We start from the raw sequence: 22,322 nt of genomic DNA, 5'->3' as shown, positions 1-22,322 counted from the left end.
GTTACGTTTTGTATGGTATGTATTCATTTGTGACTGTCCATCACCCATTTTGTATTATATATTACTAATGTGCTAAACGTACAATATATGATATGCAACTATGACACAGTAAAGGTTTCTTTTCAATGTCACCAAAATTAAATGTTGAATTGCCATTCATTTATTTCCCTAACGTAACCTAAGATCCTCATTTGCCCATTATCTACAGATGCATTTCAGACCTCTGGGTCAACGTATGTGTTTACACAACACCATGACAGAGAGAGAGAGAGGAAGTCAGTCTATCTGTCCGTTGCTGTCATTATCAGCAAGCAACCAGTAGCTGAGCCCCTGTTCTGTGGAATGGGAGGAACTCAGAGCATGGGCTACAGTGTTGATACATGCCACTATGCACTCACAGATTGCATCCTTAATGGCACCCTATTCTTTATATAGTGTACTACTTGGTCAAAAGTATTGCACTAAATAGGGAGGCAGCCACAAACAGCACACACTCTCCTAAACACACACATGTACACACATACCTATGTGCTTATGTTGGCCAATGAACATTGAATGGCTTATTAACACATAGCTTTCAATAGAATAACATCGGTTGTTTTATTTCAAGCCTGTCTCACTCACAGACAAACAAAACAAAAAACAGTATAGGCCTACATACATTGTAGTATAGCAGCGGGTGGCAACAGGTGACCAAAACCAGCCGTGAGTGATTTTCTTGGGCCCCCCAAGGTTTTTAGTAAAAAGGAATTCAGCAAAAAAAATCTGTTTAATTACTGAAATCTGTTCCCAAGTATTCACACACACAAAAAAGAGACATAATTATGTGATTGTGTCTTAATGTAATCAATGTATAAAATTGTTATTTTCAAATACAATCTCTTTTGGGGCTTAGTTGTGATCCATTTGCAATTTTGCAGACTATTCTGGCTATAGACACAGTTGGGGTTAGCGCTGTAGCGCTTGGTCTACTAGACGCCTCCCAGGTAACTTTCAGCACAGTTCACATGGCTGCTGACCTGGTCCCGGTCGCAGGTGGAAAACCTCTGGATGTTGTAGTGGGAGAGGGCATCACCTGGTGAAAGGGGTTCAGGTTTGAATTTAATTGAATTGTTGATCAATCGGGTTGAGTTGAATTGAGTTTAGATTGATTGTGAATTTAATTGAACTGTGAATCATTTTGAATCCTGATGTGGCATTCAACATAACCCACAATAGAATAAGCAGAAACAATCAACCATTTTGCTTTCTATTGCTGTGAAAAATACCATAATATATTACAAATGAGTCATTCATGAATCCACCAATAAAGTGGGCAGCTCTGATTTCTATGTCACCTGCCCCGCCATCTTAAAGTTGAAGATGTGGAGCGTGTATCTGTCTTACTCTGAGGGTGTTTCTCAAAATAAATACTACTGTGCTCCGAGCACACAAATTGGAGCATGGGAGGGTCAGCATATGAGTCCAAATCAAAGTATGCGAAACAGAGCACAGAGGGCACTTCTCAAATGCGTACTCTGTTTACACATATTTTGAATCTTGCATCAATTCAAGATTCAACGGAAAGGATGCAAAGAAATATGACGTAACCACGTAAAAAAATGATGCAAAAGGTATTGAAATCACGGTGGCCATTATTTGAGCTGAAGCGAGAAAAATACACGACTTTGGAATGACATGTTGCCTATTCACACAAATATCACATTTACATAAGTATTCAGAGCCTTTACTCAGTACTTTGTTGAAGCATCTTTGGCAGCAATCACAGCCTCGAGTCTTCTTGGGTATGACGCTACAAGCTTGCCATACCTGTATTTGGGGAGTTTATCAGATTCTTCTCTGCAAATCCTCTCAAGCTCTGTCAGGTTGGATGAGGAGTGTCACTGCACAGCTATTTTCAGGTCTCTCCAAAGATGTTAGATCGGGTTTAAGTCTGGGCTCTGGCTGGGCCACTCAAGGACATTCAGAGATAGAGTCATTGTCCTGTTGCAAAGTGAACCTTCACCCTAGTCTGAGGGCCTGAGCCCTCTGGAGCAGGTTTTCATCAAGGATCTCTCTGTACTTTGGCCGTTCATCTTTCCCTCGATACTGGCTAGTCTCTCAGTCTCTGCCCCTGAAAAACATCCCACAGCATGATGTTTTCCAGGTGATGAGCGGTGCCTGGTTTCCTCCAGACGTGACGCTTGGTATTCAGGCCAAAGAGTTCAATCTTGGTTTCATCAGACCAGTGCCTTTTGGCGTACTCCAAGCAGGCTGTCATGTACCTTTTACTGAGGAGTGATTGGTGGAGTGCTGCAGAGATAGTTGTCCTTCTAGAAGGTTCTACCATCTCCACAGAGGAACTCTGGAGCTCTGTCAGAGTGACCATTGGGTTCTTGGTCACCTCCCTGACCAAGGCCCTTCTCCCCAAATTGCTCAAAGTCCTCCATGTCCACCCTCAGATCTGTCTTCCTACCCTGGACAGGTGATGCAGGGTCTCCAAACCGGCAACCCAATTTAGTAAACCACTAATTATAAACTAACAAGTAATGGATTTAGTAAGGACTTTACAGTCAGTGGTGAACATAACTTACAAATATCTGGTGCAGTACAACCCAGTCCACATCAATAAAAAGCCCTTACCCCAGCCAGTGGTCTCCTGCAGCATGCTCAAAGCCATTCTTGTAGTGGTCCAGGTCTCTGTAGAAGTTCACAGACCCATCCATTTGTCTCTGGAAGAACTGGGAAACAAACACAAATCACAGTCTTCACTTTACCCCGTCCCCTCTGTTCTCTCTCTCTCTCTCTCTCTCTCTCTCTCTCTCTGTTTCCTCTCACTGTTCTCTCTCTCCATCTGTCTCTCATTCTCACAGTCCATTTCACTCCGTCAGTGTCCATGTCACAGTAGGCATAGACAGCAGACGTGGGGCCAGCAGGGGAGATGGTAAACACTTCACTGTGGATGAAGCTATTGTCATATACCTCTGAGCAGTCCTGAGGCTGGTTCTGAGACCACAGTCATAGAGAAGAGCAGCACCAAAAGTGTAATACACATACACAGGTGTAAAGTGTGTGGAAAAAACTACTCTTGGTATCTGACAGTTCTGTACCTTGTTATTTGGCAAAACAACAGACTTGAATCAACAAGCGACATTGCATACATAGAGCATAATGTCTAAAATGGACTGTTAAACTGATTTCCTGTCTGTCTCTCTCCCTCTCCTTTTCTTACACACACACACACACACACACACACTCATCTTCCCTGAGTTTTTGGAGCTATTGTGTAGCAGGGCTTTAAGTGACTGCAGGACTGCAGGACAACAAAGAGAGCCCAAGGATAACAGCGTGGGAACTGGAAAAGGTGTTTCTGACTTCTAAAGCATCAATTTTGAAACTAAATGGGGAGAGAAGGGTGAGGGAGTTTGACCTAGGTCCAATTTTAGAGTTTTTAAAAGATGATAACAGACACTTTCTAGGCCTACATAAGACATGTCTAGAAAAGTCTAAAAATGTCTACACACTTTCTATATGAATCACCTAAGTAGGTCTAGCTCATTCTGAAAAATAGGCCTAGTTTCAGTGATTGGACCAGATGGAGACCATGCAGATGCAGATGAATGATAGATGACAAAAACAAGAGAGCGAGAGAACTGATCAATTTTTAAACTTCTGATTTCAACTGTATGTATGTAGGGGGGGAAAAGTTGAGGAAATCATGGTATCTATTTACCAGGTCAGGTTAGGCAAGTGGCTAGCAATTAGATATTCTATCCCAATGGCACTACTTTCCACGCAGACATACGTTTGTCGTTTCAGCAACATGGAGAGTGAACAGAGGCTCATGAATGTGATCAGAGAAAGGCTGTGGGAAATCAGAAAATTGGAGTTTGAGAACATGAGGCTGAGGAGTTGGAAACAAGTTACGAAAGAATGCTACCCACCCCTACATTAGTGGCTGAATACGAAAGTGACTCAATGCTTTACATTTTCCTATTCTCACCATTTATTTTGTTTGTGGCCTGATGTGAAGAGAATATGGCATCAGGGGCATGGAATCAACCTGAAATTGGCCCTGGCATTTCTAACACACTGACCCATTGTTTTCCTTGAGGCCCCCATGATAATTTTGTGCAACATAAAAATAAAAGTTAGACATGCCCACTGAGAAAAAAATGGACCAGCCCATCTGCCAGTCTGCCCCTGCATGGGACAGTTAGTGTTTGAGTAACTGTCCATTGTCTTATTCAGAAAGCAGCGTCATGACTGTGAGAAGATATTCCATCTTCCAGTCCTTTGTCCATCATCACCCAGGGCCAGGACATTTTAATGTGACCAGGGTGCAGATAGAGAGTTGGAATAACCCTCTGACGGAGGCACGGTGGACAGCATAATGTGACATTTCTTTTGTTGTTTTGTTCATCCCGTCCCTCATCCGTATAGCCCAGGATTGATAGGAGCGCAACGTTACCCTTTTGTGAGGGTTCACTGTATTTCAGAGGAGGCTTATTGTCATGCATGTGGCCAACATTGGCAATTTGCATTTTTTTAACAAATACCAATAGTAATTTTCACACAATACCTTTTGCATAGCCACCAAATACAAATTATTATTTAAAAATGTCCCTCATCTCTATTTTTATTTAATCATCTCATTTTATATTAGGCCTAGTGTATCTAGAAGTATAATATCTAGGCCTACAGTAACCATAAGAAAGTGTCACGCCCTGACCGTAGAGAGCGTTTTATGTCTCTATTTTGGTTTGGTCAGGGTGTGATTTGGGTGGGCAGTCTATGTTCTATGATTTTCTATTTCTATGTGTTTTGCCGGTGTGGTTCTCAATCAGAGGCAGCTGTCTATCGTTGTCTCTGATTGAGAACCATACTTAGGTACCCTTTTCCCCCACCTGTTTTGTGGGAAGTTAACGTTGTCTTTGTTCAGGGAACATAGCACAAAGCTTCCCGCTTTGGTTTTTTGGTCTTTGTTTTGTCAGCGTCATTTTTTTAAATAAAGAGAAAATGTACGCTTACCATGCTGCACTTTGGTTCAGTCCTTCAGCCAGCCGTGACAGAAAGGCCCATTTATTGGGTAACAGTCTGAGGCAGATATGGATTTTTAAGTTTATTAAAGGCTCAAGGTGTTCAGTAAATGCAGCTTGTACATTACAGATAGGGCTACCATTCGCCCTTCTCTCTGTCTGGGGAGACCGCCATGGTATGAGTGGGGTTTGGAGCCCAGGGCAATGAACATCTGTTGACTGAAATGCATTCCAGGTGACTACCTCATGAAGCTGGTTGAGAGAATGCCAAGAGTGTGCAAAGCTGTCAAGGCAAAGGGTGGCTACATTGAAAAATCTAAAAATATACAATATATTTTGATTTGTTTAACACTTTTTTGGTTACTACATTATTCCATATGTGTTATTTCATAGTTTTGATGTATTCACTATTATTCTACAATGTAGAAAATAGTGAAAATTAAGAAAAACCCTTGAATGAGTAGGTGTTCTAAAACGTTTGACTGGTACTGTAAAAACAACACTTTTTTCAGGTGAGATCAGAATTTCTTGAAGTACATAAACGTGTACCACAGGAGTCGGTTTTGGTACCTATTCTCTTCACTATTTATATAAACACCATTGGTCAATCTGTTAAAAATGGTCATTTTAATCTATATGCGGATGATACTATTATGTATGCTATTGCCCCGACTGTTGATCTGGCTGTCAGATTTTATAGCTATGCAGGAATCCCTTGTGTCACGCCCTGACCTGAGAGATCCTTTTTTGTCTCCATTTTGGTTTGGTCAGGGCGTGAGTTGGGGTGGGCATTCTATGTTTTTCTATTTCTATGTGTTTGGCCGGGTGTGGTTCTCAATCGGAGGCAGCTGTCTACCGTCGTCTCTGATTGAGAACCATACTTAGGTAGCTCTTGCCCACATGGGTTTTGTGGGTAGTTGTTTTCCATATCAGTGTTTGCACCTTACGGGATTGTTTTGGTTTCATTTATTATTTTGTTATTTTTGTATTTAGTGTTCAATGAATAAATATGAACACTTACCATGCTGCACCTTGGTTCTCTCCTTCCAACAGCCATTACACCTTGCTGATTTAAAACTTGTGCTTAATACAGGCAAAACCAAATTATGTACATGGTGTTTTCAAACTCTCTGAAGAATATTTCAGATGAACTACATGTTCACTCATGAGATGGTTCTCCAATCAAACATTTTCCTGCATATACATATTTATTTTAACCTTTATTTAACTAGGCAAGTCAGTTAAGAACAAATTCTTATTTACAATAACGGCCTGCAAAAGGGCAACGGCGGGGAGGGGGCTCGGATAAAATATATATAGGACGAGAGACACCACAATACTACATAAAGAGAGACCTAAGACAACAACAGCATGGCAGCAACACATGACAACAACATGGCAGCAACACATGAACATACAGCATGGTAGCAACACCACATGACAACAACATGGCAGCAACACATGAACATACAGCATGGTAGCAACACCACATGACAACAACATTTGGATTGATATGGATGATGTTTAAAAAACATTAGATGAGCTGGTTAAGAAGCTAAGATTTAAAGTTGGCTTTCTCTACAGAAACAGACTGTGCCTTTCTCTAAGCAAAATATTTTAGCTGGTAAGTAACTGATTATAGTTAGTTTTTTTGTACCCCTCAGTTTACATTAGCACAGTGTCTTGTATGTAGGCATATGCATGGTACATGCACACTGGTAGCCTACTTAAACGTAACAAAATAGGAGATTGGTTATGTGATTGAGACAGTAGCCTATTGGCCATCTGACTACTCAATAAGGTATTGTAGTTAAGTAGCAAGTAAGTGCGAAGAATGCTATATTTTTAAATGTGCACATTTTTGTAATATTAAACCAATCAATGACACCTCTAATTTTGACTATTTGCTGAAATGCAATAGGATATGAATTTCATAGACTGTATTTAAACAAATTGTCAATACTAGTTAAATCTGCTATTTTACAGTGAGAACCTATTATAATGAAGCAAAAAGGCCCAAGGGGGTGTGGTGTTTGGCCAATACACCACGGATAAGGGCTGTTCTTATGTACGATGCAACGCGGTGTCTGGACATGGCCCTTAGCCGTGGTATATTGGCCAGTGGTGGAAAAGTACCTAATTGTCATACTTGAGTAAAAGTAAAGATACCTTAATAGAAAATTACTCAAGGAAAATCACCTAGTAAAATACTACTTGAATAAAAGTCTAAAAGTGTTTGTTTTTAAATATGCTTAAGTATCAAAAGTAAAATGTAATTGCTAAGATATACTCAAGTATCAAAAGTAAAAAAATATAATAATTTCACATTCCTTATATTAAGCAAATCAGCTGGCACAATTTTCTTTATTTCCTTTTTTTTAACAGATGGCCTGGGGCAAACTTCAACACTCAGACATAATTTACAAACACAGCATTTGTGTTTATTGTATCTGCCAGATAAGAGGCAGAAGGGATGACCAGGGATGTTCTCTTGATGTGTGTGACTTGGATCATTTTCTTGTCCTGCTAAGCATTTGAAATGCAACGAGTACTTTTGGGTGTCAGGGAAAATGTTAAAAGTACATTATTTTCTTCAGGAAAGTAGTGGAGTAAAAGTAAAAGTTGTCAAAAGGAAAAATAGTAAAGAACAGATACCCCAAAACATGTATTTTTACAACACTGATATTGGCCATATATCACAAACCCACGAGGTGCCTTATTGCTATTATAAAGTGCTTACCAACATAATTAGAGCAGTAAAAATACATGTTTTGTCATACCCATGGTATATGGTCTGATATACCATATCTGTCAGCCAATCAGCATTCAGGGCTCAACCCACCCAGTTTATAATTGGACATAGTTCAAACTTGTTGAATGAGGAGGATGAACGTTCTGTAGCTTTATTTTTCGACAGTTAATCTCGCGTGAATTCGGTGCGCCGTTAACACTGCGCAGTAGAAGATTGTTGTCCGCCATCACTGCTAGAGAAGCTAGGCAAAATTTGAGAGAAGTGTGACAACAACAGCGAAGAGAGACGGACCCAAACCCAAGGGGAAGGTCGAGGGACATTTTTACCACTTTGCATTTGAAGGCCTCCCTGTTGCAGCCTAAAATAGTATTTCATGTTAACTTAGAGACGACGGACGTACTAACTAATCATGTCCAACCTCAAAGGCGGCGTCAAGAAAGACACCAAGATGAGGATAAGAGCCTTTCCTGTAAGTAACGTTATTGGCCGGGTACGCTGAGACGCAACTACCGGGGTTGTCACTTGCTAGCTGTTTGATGCTATAGATAGGCCAGACTAACTGAGCAAATGCGTTTCACTGTCAGCTAACTAGCTAAACGTACTATTTCGTTGATTAATAATCGCCCGTTGGCTTGCTAGCTAGCCTAATAAGCATTGAGTCGATCGAGTTATGTTAGCTATTTGTGCAAACTGGAAAATATCCACTAACTAGCTACTAGTTTACGTTAACGTGCAGTGATGCTGACAAACCTGTCAGCCAGCTAGCTAACTTAACTAGTTCTCCGATTAACGTAGCTAACTGGCTACCTACATGGCTAGCTAGCTAACTAACCTACAGTATGTCAACTATCTAACGGTACCTAGTAAACAAGTTGCCAGGTTAACCATACATAACTTGGATACATAGCTAGCTAACTAGCCTACCAAGTTCGCCAGTCTTAGTAACTAGCTAACTCGAGAAATGTCACGTAATGTAGCTAGCGAATGTTGTTTTGATTATCATTCAGCCTGAGCTAACGTTGTTAAGCGAGTTAGCCAGTTTGCGATGATAGATATGGTGCATTCATGACAAGTTGGAAACTCGGAACTCCGAGTTAAAGTTAACGTACTATCCAAGAGTGAAACTCTGGCTTCATCTTTCTACAACGATTTTATAAGTCGAACATTTCCGAGTTGCCTTGAACATAGCCAGATTATCTATGATATTGACAGTGGACCCACCAATATAAAGTAGCTTTTTCCAAATATGCTGAAATCCCACGTGCGTCCACATATCAGTGCATTCGTAGCAACCTAACCATTACAAGACATTTGACACTCGCATTGATCTCCATATAAATATTCCTCACTGTGGTCTTGTTTTGGGTGGAGTAAATCTTCCTCTTACATTTACATTTAAGTCATTTAGCAGACGCTCTGGATAAGAGCGACTTCTCTTCCTCACACAATAAGGAATTCCCTCGACCACGCCCACAAAGTGGGGAAAACGCATTCTTTCCCATTGACCCCCAGTGTAAGAGAGAACTGAGTTGTAGTTTTTTTTTAAAACATGCAGAAAAGCTGCAGAACCAGTTGTTCAATGTACATATAACCGGGTCAAAAATCAAGACCTATGGTTCGCAATGCTCCCACATAGGGACATGGAGCCTGCGAGAAGAGTCCTTTGGCTTCAAGCTTTCGAAATGGGAAATTACGTAAATCGGTGTAGAAGTAGGCTACACGTAGCTGTGTGTGTGGGAAAGCATCTTAATCACAGGTAAGACATTAACTTGTTTAGTATATTATGTTTGTAACTCCACTCACCAGTAGCAGTTGTATAGTATGCTTGTGTTGTGGTGCTTGGCTAGCTAGCACTCACTCGTGGCTGCTAGCAGCGTCATAAAAAGGGGCAGCGCCACAATATTAGTTTTTTCTAAGTAGTGGGAACACTCCGGATCCGGCAATACTGAAAAGAAATCTTTAGACATGTATTTTGCTTTAAAAATTGATAGACTTTTAGGACACCCATGTGCAAATCTTGACTGTTCCCTAGGTGTGCAGCTAACTACCCAGCCGAAAAAGACTAAAGGTAGCAGAAAATTCCACGATTTATGATGGAGTTGAGCGGTGACTAGTGTGGGCGGACTGGAGCTCCGACGTCACATAAAATCCAGTGTTAAAACTTGACGTTGCCGCTGCTGTCCGCGCACACTAATCACCACTCAACTCCACCGGAAATCGTTGAGTTTAGTCAGCAACAGAAATGTAAAGTGTTTTACTTGACTTGCTAGCTAGCTGCCACTAATCTGTATTCTGTCAGAACCAATTCTTTATCTTGGCCTACTTTGAAACGGTTTATTAACGTTAGCTAATCGAGGAGCACAGCTAACTACTAATGTTAGTTAACATTACTTAGTGGTTTGGTTATTTTTTGTCAACAGCTTTTGTTGATCAAGACACGCATTGCACAACGTTGCTTACGGAGTGGAGTTTGGTTCTTTTACTGAGTGATCAAATAGCATTTTCCCTTTGCCCATTTGTCAAAGTTTATTAGGTGTTTTTTGGAGGTGGCTATTTATAGATATTTAAAAATAGGCCTGCTATGTTGCAGAACTAGGTAAACATGGAGAGCTATATGCTGTAGTAGTCTTTATGTTGTTGAGAGGAGCCTCACATTGTTGGATGCCAAAATTTGGCAGCATATGTGAAGGAATGACATTGCAGTCAGGACCCTGGGTTTAGCCAGAAGTGTACTGCATCTCAGTCCCTGAATTCTGCTCTCTGTCTTTTATCTCGCTCCTTCACACAGTGTTACACTCTGACAGCTTGAATGCTGCAGGAATAACTGTGGCATCTGTGACCACCAGGGTTGCAAAATTCTGGGAACTTTCAATACATTCCTTGGTTTTCTGGAAATCCTGGTTGGATATTCCCGGAATAAGCAGGAAATCCGGAACAATGCAACCAGGATTTATAGAAAACCAGGGAATTTATTGAAAGTTCCTGGAATTTTGCAACCTTAGTAATCACACACTGTCTGTGTGTACCTGGACATGTAGCCAGGGTATGGGATATGCAGTTTTTTGCCTGGCTGCATACCTGCAGCTAGCCTGGCTAACGCAAGCCACGTGACTTAAAGCGCGGGGAGAGCTGTGACCACACTCGACCACAACATCCGAGAGCCATTACAGACTGAAGTTCAGAGGACTTGAAGAGTCCAGACTAACCTGCCACAGGTTTTAGCCAGACTAACCTGCCACAGCCCCACTGAGAATAATAACTGAGCATGAGGATTAGGCTTAGTTTAGAAGTAGGGAGAAGCTGCTGTGAAAAACTGTTGTACTATTTAGGCAGTTTCTCCCCTTGGCACTTGTTGGATCATCCTGTTCAGTTGTTTGCCCCAAAATAATGGGATGGATTTTTTAGTTGCTTTTTGAAGGGGAGGCACTCAGTGTGGAGGAGAGACTTGATGGAATGGCTCTCTCTCTCTTTTTAAACTTTGATCTCCCTTTTTTTGTCCCCCCCATTACTCATGTGTCAGTGTGAGTTGGAAAGCCATCTCTTGGTAGACCAACAATGAAGTCAAAGTTACAACCTCCAGCGCTAGCCTCTAGGTGTATGGTTGTGGCTGGAGTTCTTCTGCAATGAGCAACACAGACATCCAATGAGCAACACAGACATCCCTAATTGGCGAATGGCATTGTTTGTTTTAAATGTGCTCAGACAAAGTTTGCTCCAACTGCCACAATTAAGTCACTGTGAAGTCAAAATGGGCTGTTTTTTTCCCCTGTTATTGCCACTCAGTCAAGTTTTAAGCGCGGGTCCATCTTGTGGGTGATTTGTTATTCACAGCCTTCAACACCTTTTAATGAAACAATTGACTAATATCTCATCTGAGCAGATTTGCAGCACGAGGAAACAACACCTTTGTAAGAATGAACGGACACACGTGAAAAGGGTTTAACTTTTCTGTTATAATTTTCTCTTCGCCATTGTGTCCTACTGCCATCTTTCCCCTAGATGACAATGGATGAGAAGTATGTCAACAACATCTGGGACCTCCTGAAGAACGCCATCCAGGAGATCCAGAGGAAGAACAACAGTGGGCTAAGCTTCGAAGAGCTCTACAGGAACGCCTACACCATGGTGCTGCACAAACACGGCGAGAAGCTCTACACAGGCCTGCGTGAGGTCGTCACCGAGCACCTTGTCAACAAAGTAAAGGACTACACTTCCCAAAATGCACTACTGTATTTATCTTATCGAAAAGCATTTCCCATAATACGCTATGAAAGTGATCTCCGCCTTGTAGCTTACCAAGTTTTCTCATTATTTACGTACGAGAAAGAGAACACAATTGAAGATCTTCATGAATGACATCTGGTGGAAGTAAATTTAAACAGACATTAGATCAGTGTCTATGGGCAACTTCAACATAGTCTCAGCAAAGATATAGCTTCTGTCGTTATCAATACTTATGTCTTTCCACAGGTACGAGAAGATGTCCTCAACTCATTAAACAATAACTTCCTGCAGACATTAAATCAAGCTTGGAATGATCACCAGACGGCAATGGTCATGATCCGAGACATCCTCATGTACATGGTAGGTGGCCTGCTTTGTCTTATCGTATGGTTATTTCACCATGAAAGATCAACCATTTTGTTGTGAGCCTGAATCGGAGTGCCCTAGCAACCCTGCCAAGAAGGAAAACCACAGTCTGTATTAGCGGGGGCACGCTGGAAAATATGCATGATTTGAATGAATCTGCAGAGTTCCTGAATTCTAGTCCTGAATGATTCTGAAGATGTTAAAAACCTCAGATAGGCCTAATCAGTACTATTGATTTTCTAGAAAGCTGTCTAGAGTATTTCCTTGAAGTGTAAATAATAGTTTCCTCTTAGGATGGCATAACCCTGGCAGACTCCCCTCACCTCTACATCTCATGGTGGGTCGGTGGCCAGGCACCGGGCAGGCTCAGCCTTCTAGTAGCTGTTTGCTCTGGGCAGAACAAAGAGCTACTATTGTTTTATCTATCCATTTTGAGAACTCTGCTTAACTTATCTCCGTGTTCTACTCCAGGACCGGGTGTACGTGCAGCAGAACAACGTGGAGAATGTGTACAACCTGGGCCTGATCATCTTCAGAGACCAGGTGGTGCGCTACGGCTGCATCCGAGACCACCTCCGCCAGACCCTGCTGGACATGATCGCACGCGAGAGGAAGGGAGAGGTGGTGGATAGGTACGGACGCTTCCAGGGTCTAACAAAAGGCCTGGCCCTCCATTCACAAATTGTCAGAGTATGAGTGCTGGTCTAGGATCAGTTTTTCCTTACAGATCATGATGAGTATGTTGGGGGGGGGGGGGGGGGGGGGGTGATCCTACTCAATGCTTTGTGAATAGAAGTCCTGCCACTGTTTATCGGCTATTTGGTGAGGCTTGTGTATGAAGGTCATGTGCTGGGTGACAATGGCTGGCTGTGTGATGTAAGGTTTAAGCTCTAACACGGCTCCATATTTTTCTTTGACTGTTTTATATGTAAGCCTATCATAAGGGCAGTAGCATAACTTATTCATAGAGTACTGACCTTGTTTGTATACTCTCAACTTGGGAGATACGCAGCCGAACCTAATACATGAAAACCCACACCATGAACGGTCTGGCATATGGTTTTTAATCTGTAGTTGAGTCAATGTGATCTCTTTGAAGAATCTATGTGGTTGTGTAAGATATCATAAAACTCCATCCTTATCAAATTAAATGTATTTATGTCACAAAGTGCTATACAGATGGTTTTTTAGTCAAGCGTTATCGCTTTAAAAATAAATAAAAATGTGTGTGTGTACAGGGGAGCGATCAGGAATGCCTGTCAGATGCTGATGATTCTCGGCCTGGAGGGCAGGACTGTGTATGAGGAAGACTTTGAGGCCCCCTTCTTAGAAATGTCTGCAGAGTTCTTCCAGGTAGGTTGGGCAACACTTAACTGAACATTTTTTTGTGTGTTTTTTTGTTTGTTATTTTGTCATTGTGATTGGACAAATCTGCTGAGCTTGTTTGTTGTCATGGGTGCTAAAACAAAAACTTAACCAAGCTATTACAAAACATTAAGATTCATTAAGTCAGTGACACTTCACACTATCCTAACCCAAAATAGTGATTTTCCAACATGTAGGTGTGACATATCTTTGTTTGTGGTCATGCAAATCTTGATGGCCTAATGATGCATCCTTTTCACACTGACTACATTCTTTGCGGGCTTAGTCATTTTGATAGCCGTGAATGTGATTTCCTGCATTTCTGACATTTATCTGCCATTTGGGATGGGAACTGCCCTATTCCCTAGTAAAAACAGATTTTCATGCCCTGATCACATTCCTTCTATCATCTTCCTTTCTGTCCTCCAAGAGTGGCTGAATAACCCGACATCACGATCCTCAAACATGCTCTGCTAATCTATCCCCTCTTTAGATGGAGAGCCAGAAGTTCCTAGCGGAGAACAGTGCCAGTGTGTACATCAAGAAGGTGGAAGCCAGGATCAACGAGGAGATAGAGCGGGTGCTGCACTGCCTGGATAAATCCACAGAAGAGCCCATTGTCAAGGTGGTGGAGCGGGAGCTCATCTCCAAACACATGAAGACCATCGTGGAGATGGAGAACTCTGGCCTGGTCCACATGCTTAAGAATGGCAAGACCGAAGGTAAACAAGGAAGACATGCTTGTTTTACAGGCATCAGATGAAGACTGAATTGCGTTATAATCCTGACTAATGAGAACTACGTGTGTTGAATTATTTCTGGAGACCTGGGCCCATTTTCAAAAAGCGTCTCAATGGAGGACTTCCGATCTAGGATCAGTTTCTCCTGTCCATATTATCTTATTCATTGTGATCTGAAAGGGAAAAGTTATCCTATATCAGCATTCCTACTCTGAGACTTTGTGAATATGGACCCTGGGCTGAGGGGGTTATCTTAATAAGATTGAGTCAGGCATGTTATCCAATGGTGTTTCACGGTACCAAAACATCATGATGCCAACACTTCACTTTCATGCGCATCTCACTTGTAGCAGCTGTAATCCACCAGCTGCATCCCCTTCCAACCATCACTCACCTGCTTCTCTCAGTCCGCTCTTCCTGCGCATCTATTCCTCCATCAGTCTAAAAATATATATAATTCAGCCGTAATGGCGAGCGGGGATGCAGACCCTGATGTTATATTCGCAGAGCGTGCAAAGTCATCGCCTGGTATAAACAAGAGCACAGGCAGTCTGCGTAGGCTTTGCAATTGCAAATGTTCTGTCACGCAGCCTCTGAGTGACCGAGAGGAACATGGAGCACAGCTTCGTGACAGGCATGCTTGCAGCTTCACAGCAAAGAACACGTTTCAAACCGGAAGAAAATATAAATGAATCATACTATTCTTGATTTCACTATGATTTGATTTCATTTCACAAAACACGTCTCGGGCCATTATAAACTAATCCCGGGTCGCTAATTATTGGTTTGATAACCAACAACAATGCTCAGTTATGTTATAGCTATCTAAAAAACTGTTAGCTTGACCGTAGGTCTAGGCAAATTTGATTGGCACGGTAAGAAAGGAAACTGGTCTGCTACTCATGAGATGTGCTTCAAAGTTAGGGTTCATATAGGCCTAATGTAAGTCTAAACTATATTTTAAAATTATATCTTTCTATTGCGCCTTAGGCTGAGGCCCTCTCGGTTGAGCTAACGTGTGCTAATGTGATTAGCGTGAGAATTTCTCAGGACATAGACATATCTGATATGGGCAGAAAGAGATTAACACAAATTTAAGCTAACTGCACTGTCCAATTTACAGTAGCTATTACAGTGAAATCATACCATGCTGTTGTTTGAGGAGAGTGCACTGTTGTGAATTTGAAAATGTATCAATACACCAAATAGGCACATTTGGGCAGACTTGATACAACTTTTTGAACATAAATGCAATGGTTCATTGGATCAGTCTAAATCGCTCCTAAAATGGAACCCCCATAGTAGAATAGTTCATCTATTAACCTGGTCGGCTTGTTTGTTCTATGAGAAATATTCTTCAAGGCGCATTCAAGTTGTGAGCGCCATAGGGAAGGAAACATGCGTTCTGACGTTGTGGGAAAACGGCAGTTTTAATGGCATTTGATAAAAAGAGGGGAATCTGCACTATTTTAAACCGGCGTGATTTAAGCACGTTACGGCTCTGCAATTCTCTGAGTGCATAGGGGAGAATGGGGCTAAATGTAACACGGGTCTATGACCTTAACATTTTCACTGCCCAGGAAATCTAATTAACCTAATACTAGCAGAGCTAGAGCGGTGTTTGTCAGACCATGAGACATCCTGAAAAATCTGTCTTCTCACAAGACTTGTCTGAAGATCCCCAGTAATTAATGGAAGTATATAGTTTAGTGCCTAAAATAAGGGTATAAATACATAAATCATAGTTTCCTGATCTTTCTTGTCTCAGATATAGGACCGACACGTCAGAACAAACTGTCTTTTTTTCTTTTTTTCTCCCCAATTTCAAGGAATCCAATTGTTTTAGTGGCTACTATCATGTCTCATCACTACAACTCCCGTACGGGCTCAGGAGAGACGAAGGTTTATAGTCATGCGTCCTCCGATACACAACCCAACCAAGCCGCACTGCTTCTTAACACAGCGCGCATCCAACCCGGAAGCCAGCCGCACCAATGTGTCGGAGGAAACACCGTGCACCTGGCAACCTTGGTTAGCGCGCACTGCGCCCGGCCCGCCACAGGAGCCGCTGGTGCGCGATGAGACTAGGACATCCCTACCGGCCAGGCCCTCCCTAACCCGGATGATGCTAGGCCAATTGTGCGTCGCCCCACGGACCTACCGGTCGCGGCCGGTTTTGACAGAGCCTGGGCGCGAACCCAGTGTCTCTGATGGCACAGCTGGCGCTACAATATAGCTCCCTTTGTTGCTGTTGCCAGTCTTAAAACACTATCAACCTGCCTGGTTTCCAGCATATTTAAAATAAAATATTTAAAAAATAGTGTTTAATGTTTAACATGATCTGGCATCTCAAACACTCTTAATAAATCAGTTGGAGATTAATAAATTCTCACTCACTCGGGCATTTACAGGTTCAGTTTAATTTGTTTCAAATGCATCTCTTGACCTCTGCATGCTCACCTGGCAAATGAACGCTGTAACCGTGGCAAAGCAAGACACTGAGTTAGACAGGCAGACGGTGCATATTTGACAGTGCTTAAACAATGCATCTTTGCAATCTTGAAGGTAGATCTGTATATTTATGAAGTTCCTTCATAACCCATCTATTCTTTCTTCCTTTCCCTCGCTCTCTCCACTTCTCAAGACCTGGGCTGCATGTACAAGCTGTTTAGCCGTGTGCCTAACGGCCTGAAGACCATGTGTGAGTGTATGAGCTCCTACCTGAGGGAGCAGGGCAAGGCTCTGGTGTCGGAGGAGGGAGAGGGCAAGAACCCTGTCGACTACATCCAGGTACGCTGGGCCTAATCTCAAAAATCAAAGATTGTCAAATTCTAAACATACCCAAATCAGGGTACCGAGTATTTCCTGACCAGGAAAAAGTCAGGACTAAAAGTCTAAAATTTAAAGCGTTTAAAATAATGAGTAACTACCCCCATAAGCATTGAAGCTAATGTTCCAGACCACTCTTTTACAGCATCCCCAAGAGTTGACACATAAACCACTGACTCTAATAGTATCTGTGTTTATGTTAAAGTGTGCTGTGATTTATCTCTTAAATAAAGTTTGATTTGATTCCCCCTCCTATAGGGCCTGTTGGACCTGAAGACGCGTTTCGACCGCTTCCTCCTGGAGTCGTTCAACAACGACCGGCTCTTCAAGCAGACCATCGCCGGAGACTTTGAGTACTTCCTCAACCTAAACTCCCGCTCCCCCGAATACCTCTCCCTCTTCATCGATGACAAGCTCAAGAAGGGAGTCAAAGGGGTACGTCACTGTAGTGTTCAATCTTGTACATTTTATGTCACTACACTTCAATGGGATAATCTCATGTGGTACCCTATTCTCCACACAGTGCACTGGCTCTGGCCAGAACCACACACAGTGCTCTGGCCAGAACCACACACAGTGCTCTGGCCAGAACCACACACAGTGCTCTGGCCAGAACCACACACAGTGCACTGGCTCTGGCCAGAACCACACAGTGCACTATTGGGGTATCATGAAGTGCATCTGTTGCTGCCTTAACACACATCATTTTTGTACTGTGCATTTTTGTACTGCTTTTGTACTTTCTGAAAAAGGTAAAAGAAATATGCCATTTTCAAACTATTGAAGCACATATCCCAACCCTCTGTCTTTTGGTATGATCTCCAGCTGACAGAGCAGGAGGTGGAGTCCATCCTGGACAAGGCCATGGTGCTTTTCCGGTTCATGCAGGAGAAGGATGTGTTTGAGAGGTACTACAAACAGCACCTGGCCCGGAGACTGCTCACCAACAAGAGTGTCTCTGACGACTCTGAGAAGAACATGATCTCTAAGCTGAAGGTGAGGAGAGGGCGAGTCAAGTCCGCTGTCAATTACATTGACATTTTTTATCCAGTGAATTTTGTATTCATGAATTAGATTTTAAAGAGAAACTGAATGCAAAAACCAACTTCTCTGGTTGAAACTGGTGTATGTGCATCAATATCAGTCAAACATTTATTCCAGTGCCAAAATTGACTTAAGAAGGGTAAGTAGGATCATTCTGGTCATAAAGTCAGCATATTCAAAAACTGAGTTTGTTAGATTTGTGTAACTAAGGGTCAGCCACTGTTTTGGGAATTTGAATTGAGACGATGTGCACATATTCAAACATTCTAAACCCATTCGTGAGCATCTTTTGTCCCGCAACATGATTGACTATGAACCACTGCCAGACAGACACTCTGGTAATAGATAGTGAGAAAGTTATGAAGAACTACACGTCGCCAGTGACTTGATGAGCTGATTGGTCTGTGGCCTGCCTGCTCAATGTGCCTGCTAGCTACTACTAGCTAGCTTCATTGACAAACCCAGAGATGGAACCTAGCTAGCTAGTGATTTTGGTTTGTCAGCTTGCTGATGATGAAGTTGAGACTGATACTCAGTACACTGACTAGTTTTTTTACTTGAATTTCTGAACCAAACACCTTAGTTAGATGTAAAATTGCCTGACTAAGACATCTGCAAAAACGTCAATTTATTACAGATTTCTTGATTTATCTTAGATCAATTCTATTTTGAGGAAGTGATCGTGGCTATGTTGTTGCTACGGTGTCTCAAGAGGGACAAACATCAGTAACTGCCAGGGTACGCTATGCAAACCTAACACACCCACATCGAACCACACCCCCAAGACCCTAATCTAATTTTTCTTAATGAGCAGCAGAAAAACGTTGAATCGGTGTTCAACCCCCCTTAATTAGTAATAAAAAGTTACATTGTTACTTTTTATTATTAATCAGGAATTTAGGATGTTCTTAAATCTTCTCTTAGCGTTAAAATGGACTTGTAGCTGTTTGACCTGATTGTCCGTATTGTGCTGATCCCATCCCTGAACCAGTATGTTGTCTCTTCTCTGTGTAGACTGAGTGTGGCTGTCAGTTCACCTCTAAACTGGAAGGGATGTTCAGAGACATGAGCATCTCCAACACCACCATGGACGAGTTCAGACAACACCTACAGTCCACGGGGGTAAGACGGTGTTGCACTACTATACCTCTCCGCTCACCTCACACACCTGATCGTACACATTTCTAAACACTCACACCTGGTGGTACACAGGCATCACTCAAACACACACCTCACAGTTCACAGGTTTTAAGATATGATGCGTACAATTCCTCTTTACATCATCAGCGAGACTGACATCGATATAAAAGGCGTCCGATCTTCTCCTGTTTATGTTTAATAAATGCAACCCTGGACTCCTTTTGTGGCTTGGTTTTCGTTTTCATTTTGTGACCGTGTCTGCTGTTTCTTACAGGTGTCTCTAGGGGGCGTCGACCTCACAGTAAGAGTACTCACCACTGGCTATTGGCCCACGCAGTCGGCCACGCCCAAATGCACCATCCCCCCCTCCCCCAGACATGCCTTTGAGGTCTTTAGAAGGTAGGATTCCTTCTCTTTTTGCTGTTTTTCACCTTCAATTACAACAATACAATTAATTGCATTACAGGCATCTCTTTAATGCAACTACTAGATAAACCAATTCCTTGGTTGATGAAAAGTATAGTTTGTAACCAGTTATTTACCTCCCCCTTCAGGTTCTACTTGGCCAAACACAGTGGCAGACAGTTGACACTCCAGCACCACATGGGCTCAGCAGACCTCAATGCCACCTTTCACGGTCTCATCAAGAAGGTAAAGGGCCCTGCCTGCCACACATGGATGGAGGGGCTAGCTTTCCTAAACTGTACAATGGCAATTCTCAACTTTTATTACCCCGTCTCTTCGTCTCCCTTTCTACCTGCCTACCGCTTCAGGAGGATGGTTCGGAGGTAGGAGTGGGAGGAGCACAGGTGACAGGCTCGAACACCAGGAAACACATACTGCAGGTCTCAACTTTCCAGATGACCATCCTCATGCTCTTCAACAACAGAGAAAAGTCCACCTTCGAGGTAAGAGCCAGACACTTGTATAGGCTTGTCAGTCTCAATCACAGAAATCAGATAAATGCAATCTTCTATTTCTTCTCCCATTCATCCTCCTCTCCCATGTATTGTTTTACTCCACTCTGCTTCCCTTTTATTTCTCATCTCTCTTCTCTGCTCCCTCCCGTCCCCACTGTAGGAGATCCAGCAGGAGACGGACATCCCGGAGAGGGAGCTGGTGCGAGCGCTGCAGTCGCTGGCCTGTGGGAAGCCCACCCAGCGCGTCCTCACCAAGGAGCCCAAGTCCAAGGAGATCGAGAACGGCCACGTGTTTACAGTCAACGATCAGTTTACCTCCAAGCTGCACAGAGTCAAAATACAGACAGGTGTGTAGTATGGGCCTTCGATGTTGATCTATATTCTGTCCGTTGTTCTAATGATTTTAATTGATTCAACTGAAAACTACCCGGCCGTATCACATTGGTCTCCCACTCTGGTTTGGGGAGCTAAAGGCTTTTGTGGCCACAGTTAGGGTCAACTTCTTAGCTATTCCTCATTTAACCTCTGGGCATGTTGACCTTTGACTTTGACTTTGCCCTGATGACCTGTACTGAACATTTCTTTCCCTCCCTCCCCCTCCAGTCGCTGCTAAGCAGGGGGAGTCTGACCCTGAGAGAAAAGAGACGCGGCAGAAGGTAGATGACGACAGGAAGCACGAAATTGAAGCAGCCATCGTCCGCATCATGAAGTCCAGGAAGAAGATGCAGCATAACGTCCTGGTAGCAGAGGTGGGTGTGGTCTTTAGGTCCTGGTATCGGAGGTGGGCGTGGTGATTTTTATTTTGATCCACATTAGCTGAAAAAGCAGCAGCTATTCTTCCTGGGGTCCTCACAAAACATAGAACATGACAAAATACAGAACACTAATAGACATGATCAGCAACACAAATGTTAAACTAAGAACAAAGATCTTAACATTTTGGTAGCAAAGGTGGGTGTGGTCTTAACTTCCTGGGCTAAAAAAACTAGCTCAATGGAGAATATACATTAAATGTTTAGTCCCGGATTAAGCCGAATCTGTTTTGGGGAAACCGCCCGCAGAGAACTCTGCCTTTAGCTTTTACTTCTCTTGACTGAGCCACGTTTTTTATTAAAATCTGGAGTTGAGGCAATTTGGTTGATTATTATACTTAATTTCTCAGCTAATTTTTATGAATGTGGAATTTGCATCCTGGAGTATTTACTTTGAGGTGATTATTTTTAACGTTGAAAACGAGTACCAACTAATCATGTTGATTCCTCAGAAGTTTGTGCTGAAATGTCCAATATCTTTTGAACCAGAGAAATGATAGTGAAGTGTCTAATAGTGCTGTTGTACTTCCTCTCTCCCCAGGTAACCCAGCAGCTGCGGGCCCGGTTCCTCCCCAGCCCCGTGGTCATTAAGAAGCGCATTGAAGGACTTATAGAGAGAGAATACTTGGCACGGACGCCCGAGGACCGCAAAGTCTACACCTACGTTGCATAAGAGGAGAGGAGCATTGTGGGAGAGGAGAAATGGAGGGGTGTTTTTTTGGACTGTTGTTCGCATGGACTGGGAAGTTCCTTTTAAAAGAAATGCTGGGAAGCTGACTCCTCCCTTTACTAAAAATTTAAAAAAGTAAATGGCAAAAAAAGTAAACAAAATCCATGAAGCCTTGTAGATTTTAAAAATCTTCTTACTCCCTGTGAGAACTTCAACATGTATGGATTCCAGCTTCAGGCTTTTCACTGTTTTACCCTTGTAGAGATCAACCTTAAAGAATCCCTTGGGAAAGATGTGAATGCACCACATTATTTTTGTTTTCAATACTGTATAAAATGAAATATTAAAAACAAAACGGCAAATGTGGATTGCTACAAAAAAAAATAAAAAAAATATTCAATATTGGGGCTTTATTACCCACTTTGAAACAAGGTCATTTTAG

The 22,322-nt window shown here is 42.4% G+C and overlaps 1 protein-coding gene and 1 long non-coding RNA gene across 3 annotated transcripts; one reads left to right on the top strand and one right to left on the bottom strand.

The window, feature by feature from the left end:
- Positions 1-244: 244 nt before the first annotated feature.
- LOC124041645 lies at positions 245-9,886 on the bottom strand. Its single transcript, XR_006839971.1, has 3 exons — positions 9,574-9,886; positions 2,574-2,720; positions 245-1,075 (listed from the first exon to the last, which is right to left on the bottom strand). It is a non-coding gene; the product is annotated as an uncharacterized LOC124041645 (long non-coding RNA).
- Positions 7,927-22,282, top strand: LOC124041642 (cullin-3). 2 transcript variants are annotated; one of them, XM_046359456.1, is made up of 16 exons: positions 7,927-8,239; positions 11,770-11,967; positions 12,241-12,354; positions 12,832-12,992; positions 13,599-13,713; positions 14,219-14,447; positions 17,110-17,255; positions 17,553-17,729; positions 18,120-18,290; positions 19,353-19,460; positions 19,753-19,877; positions 20,033-20,129; positions 20,252-20,386; positions 20,559-20,745; positions 21,002-21,147; positions 21,752-22,282. In XM_046359456.1, exons 1-16 carry the CDS (start codon positions 8,180-8,182, stop codon positions 21,881-21,883), a joined length of 2,301 nt encoding a protein of 766 aa, XP_046215412.1. In that variant the 5' UTR covers positions 7,927-8,179; the 3' UTR covers positions 21,884-22,282. The 2 variants fall into 2 exon arrangements, with proteins under 2 accessions (XP_046215412.1, XP_046215413.1); XM_046359457.1 differs by lacking the exon at positions 7,927-8,239 and adding an exon at positions 8,799-9,526.
- Positions 22,283-22,322: the final 40 nt, after the last annotated feature.

The sequence above is a fragment of the Oncorhynchus gorbuscha genome, linkage group LG08, assembly GCF_021184085.1.
Source record: "Oncorhynchus gorbuscha isolate QuinsamMale2020 ecotype Even-year linkage group LG08, OgorEven_v1.0, whole genome shotgun sequence".
In the NCBI taxonomy this organism is placed as follows: domain Eukaryota; kingdom Metazoa; phylum Chordata; class Actinopteri; order Salmoniformes; family Salmonidae; genus Oncorhynchus; species Oncorhynchus gorbuscha.
Note: the sequence above shows the minus strand (reverse complement) of the source record. Positions and strands in the feature narration are given on the sequence as shown.

Excerpts from the sequence above, each read along its gene's own strand:
- LOC124041642 (XM_046359456.1), top strand. The coding sequence starts at position 8,180 with ATGTCCAACCTCAAAGGCGGCGTCAAGAAAGACACCAAGATGAGGATA. Across the intron at positions 14,448-17,109 it reads TAAGAATGGCAAGACCGAAG|ACCTGGGCTGCATGTACAAG; the intron begins GTAAACAAGGAA and ends CCACTTCTCAAG. Across the intron at positions 20,746-21,001 it reads CAGAGTCAAAATACAGACAG|TCGCTGCTAAGCAGGGGGAG; the intron begins GTGTGTAGTATG and ends CTCCCCCTCCAG.